Source organism: Eimeria mitis, genomic scaffold, assembly GCF_000499745.2.
Source record: "Eimeria mitis Houghton genomic scaffold, Emh_scaff217, whole genome shotgun sequence".
In the NCBI taxonomy this organism is placed as follows: Eukaryota; Apicomplexa; class Conoidasida; order Eucoccidiorida; family Eimeriidae; genus Eimeria; species Eimeria mitis.
In genome coordinates, this window is record NW_013570496.1 from 22,761 (window position 1) to 25,255 (window position 2,495).

General features: G+C 48.0%; 1 protein-coding gene across 1 annotated transcript in view; it reads left to right on the forward strand.

Annotated features, from left to right (window-relative positions):
* Positions 1 to 1,446: 1,446 nt before the first annotated feature.
* Positions 1,447 to 2,495, forward strand: part of EMH_0003950 (uncharacterized protein) — a gene marked incomplete at both ends in the record, with an annotated part of 2,953 nt that continues 1,904 nt past the window's right edge. The window contains one exon of the mRNA XM_013496562.1: positions 1,447 to 2,449. Within this exon, the coding sequence (XP_013352016.1) occupies positions 1,447 to 2,449 (1,003 nt within the window). The remainder of the gene's footprint in view (positions 2,450 to 2,495) is intronic.

Below are 2,495 nucleotides of genomic sequence, written 5' to 3' on the forward strand. Positions count from 1 at the left end.
CTCTTCCTGAATTGTTTTCGGCGAGAATGCATTTTCCCGCGGATGGGGCACAACAATAGCGCTGGTTGCTACTTGGTGAGACCCTAGACCGTGCGCGCACCCTACCTCTGTGAGGGAATTATAATCAGTCTCCACTTTTCTGGAAGGGAACACCTGAAACTGAAAGCGGTTCTGTGCGAGAGAAGGAAATGGGTTCTGTTTTCTTCTGTTCTATTTTTGGTTTGTCGTCGTTTTTTTTCTCAGCGACGCTTGATGGCACCCGTGTGGGGATTGGACTCCGTGCTCGCACCTGAACCGATAAACATGCGGTGCTACCAAGTATAGCGCTTACTCTCTGGCTTTAATCAAGGGCAGAAGCGAGCTGCAATGTAGGTGAAGACTTGAAGCAAGAGTTTCCCCAAAGCAGCTGACCTCCTTCCCCTGTCCTCATGCCTAGTGTCTGAGCGTTGAGCTCAGGGCCTGGGTACTGCGGGGAGGAGGCATCCTGAAATGAGGTTGCAGCGCAGCTCCCCGTGCTTGGCAATGCAGCCAGCCTCACGCGCGCGCACACGGAAGCTTCAACGCAGTTTCCTTTTCTCCGTGATTTACCTCTGAATATACTTTAAGAACGTTTGCCTTTGCCTTTGCCTACACGCAACCTACCAAGGCCAAATGAAGGCTCCTGTGCTAATGCTACAGGCACCGTTACAAATGTGCCGAAACTCCTGCTGCAAGACAACCCCAAATTCATCGGTGCCCAAGACCCCATTTTATGTATTTACTAACACTCTACGCAGTTATTAAACACTTAGTTTTTCTTCAGTTGGCCTCTCGTACATAAGCAGAAATACACGTACCATCACCAGACAATAGGGAACTGCAGACCGCGGCGAATATTGAGGAACGGACCAACTTATTTTGCTGTCGTAGCGACTAAAATTCAAGCAAATGGTTTTTGAAAGTTTTCAAAGCGGGAACTTCTTGGATCTACACCTTCAGCAAACTGCAGCGCGGGGATCGTCAGAGGCTGCGATCGTGTCGTGAGCGGTAAGCCCGAGAGATGCAGCACTCGAGAACTGACAAGTTTCGAGTCTAAGAACAAACCCTCTCAAATTACTTCTCGTTTGTAATGGCCATCAGCAGTTGTTTTCTCTGTCAATAGCTTCTGAGAAAGAATTTCGTGAGGCCCACACAAGCTACATCGCCAGGTTGCAAGTTGGCTCTTCGGCTGCCCCCTTCCTTCCTTACACTTTTCTATTCATTTTGGCGGAGTTGTTCGCTTGAAAAATAGCAGTATTTTTGAATGATCTGCTCCCGAACCGTTCATTTATTCTCGAAATGTATTGGGGGTCCTCAGCAAATCGACCTCCCTACAAGCGAGCAGCCTAGGAGGGGTATATTGGGATCTACGTGCTCGTGGGTTTGCTGCGTTGGATGCTCTTCCGGGTGACTGGCGTCATTGTGAAAATGAAGGGCAAGAAGCGGTTGTCTTATGTGCCTGGCTTACGCGGGTATTTCTGGTTATTTGTTGCGCTCTGGCTTCTGGAGCAGCAATATGTGTACTCATCACGCGCATCAGGAAAGAAGGCCGCCGGGGTGAATGCAGAGTTGGAAACCACCAGAAGAGTTCCAGGCGATACGATGGCTAGAATATATGCAGAACTGGTTGCCCAGCAAGAAGCAACCGGCACCCAGCTGGCGACGGTACTCCTTACAAAGAATCGAGGCCACATAATAGCTTTCATTGTGCTTTTCTTAATCTTAATAAGGGCAATTATACTTCGCAGAGAGAGAGAGCGCAAAAAGAAGGTTGAAGAAGAAGTTAAACCCCCCCGAGGGGAACCCCAACCGAAAGAGGAAGCAGGAAGCGAAGAAGGAAAAGTAGAAGAAGAAAAAGAAAAGGACGAGGAACACGCAGAAAAAGAGAAAGAAAAAGCAGAAAAAGAAAAGGCAGAAGACACAGAAGAAGAAGAAGAAGAAGAGGAGGAAGAAGAAGAAGAAGAGGAAGAAGAAGAAGAAGAAGACGAAGAAGAGGAAGCGGAAGAAGATGATGAAGGAAAAGAAAAAGATAAGGAAAAGGAAAAGGAAGAAGAAGAAGAGAAAAAAGAAAAGGCAGAAAAAGAAGAAGAAGAGGAGGAAGAAGAAGAAGAAGAAGGGGAAGAAGAAGAAGAAGCAGAAGAAAAGCCTGTTCTAAAAGATGAATATCCACTGGAGGAGGTAGTTTTGCCGCCAGAGGAACCTCCGAAAGAAATACCTCTGCCACAAATGCCTATGCCACAAATACCCGTGCCGATACCGGGGCTTAAACCAACAGCTGAAGCTCCACCTGAAAAACAACCAGAGGATCCTGGTGGCGATGGAATACCAGATGAAGAGTTCATAGAGAGGCCGATAACTCGTTCGAGGACTCGAAAGGACTTTCTCCGGAAGGAGGTGCCTCCTCCCGAGGCCCCTACCCAGGTGCAGCCAGGTATTGAAGAGGAAGAGGAAGTGGAAGAAGAAGAGCCTTTCCAACA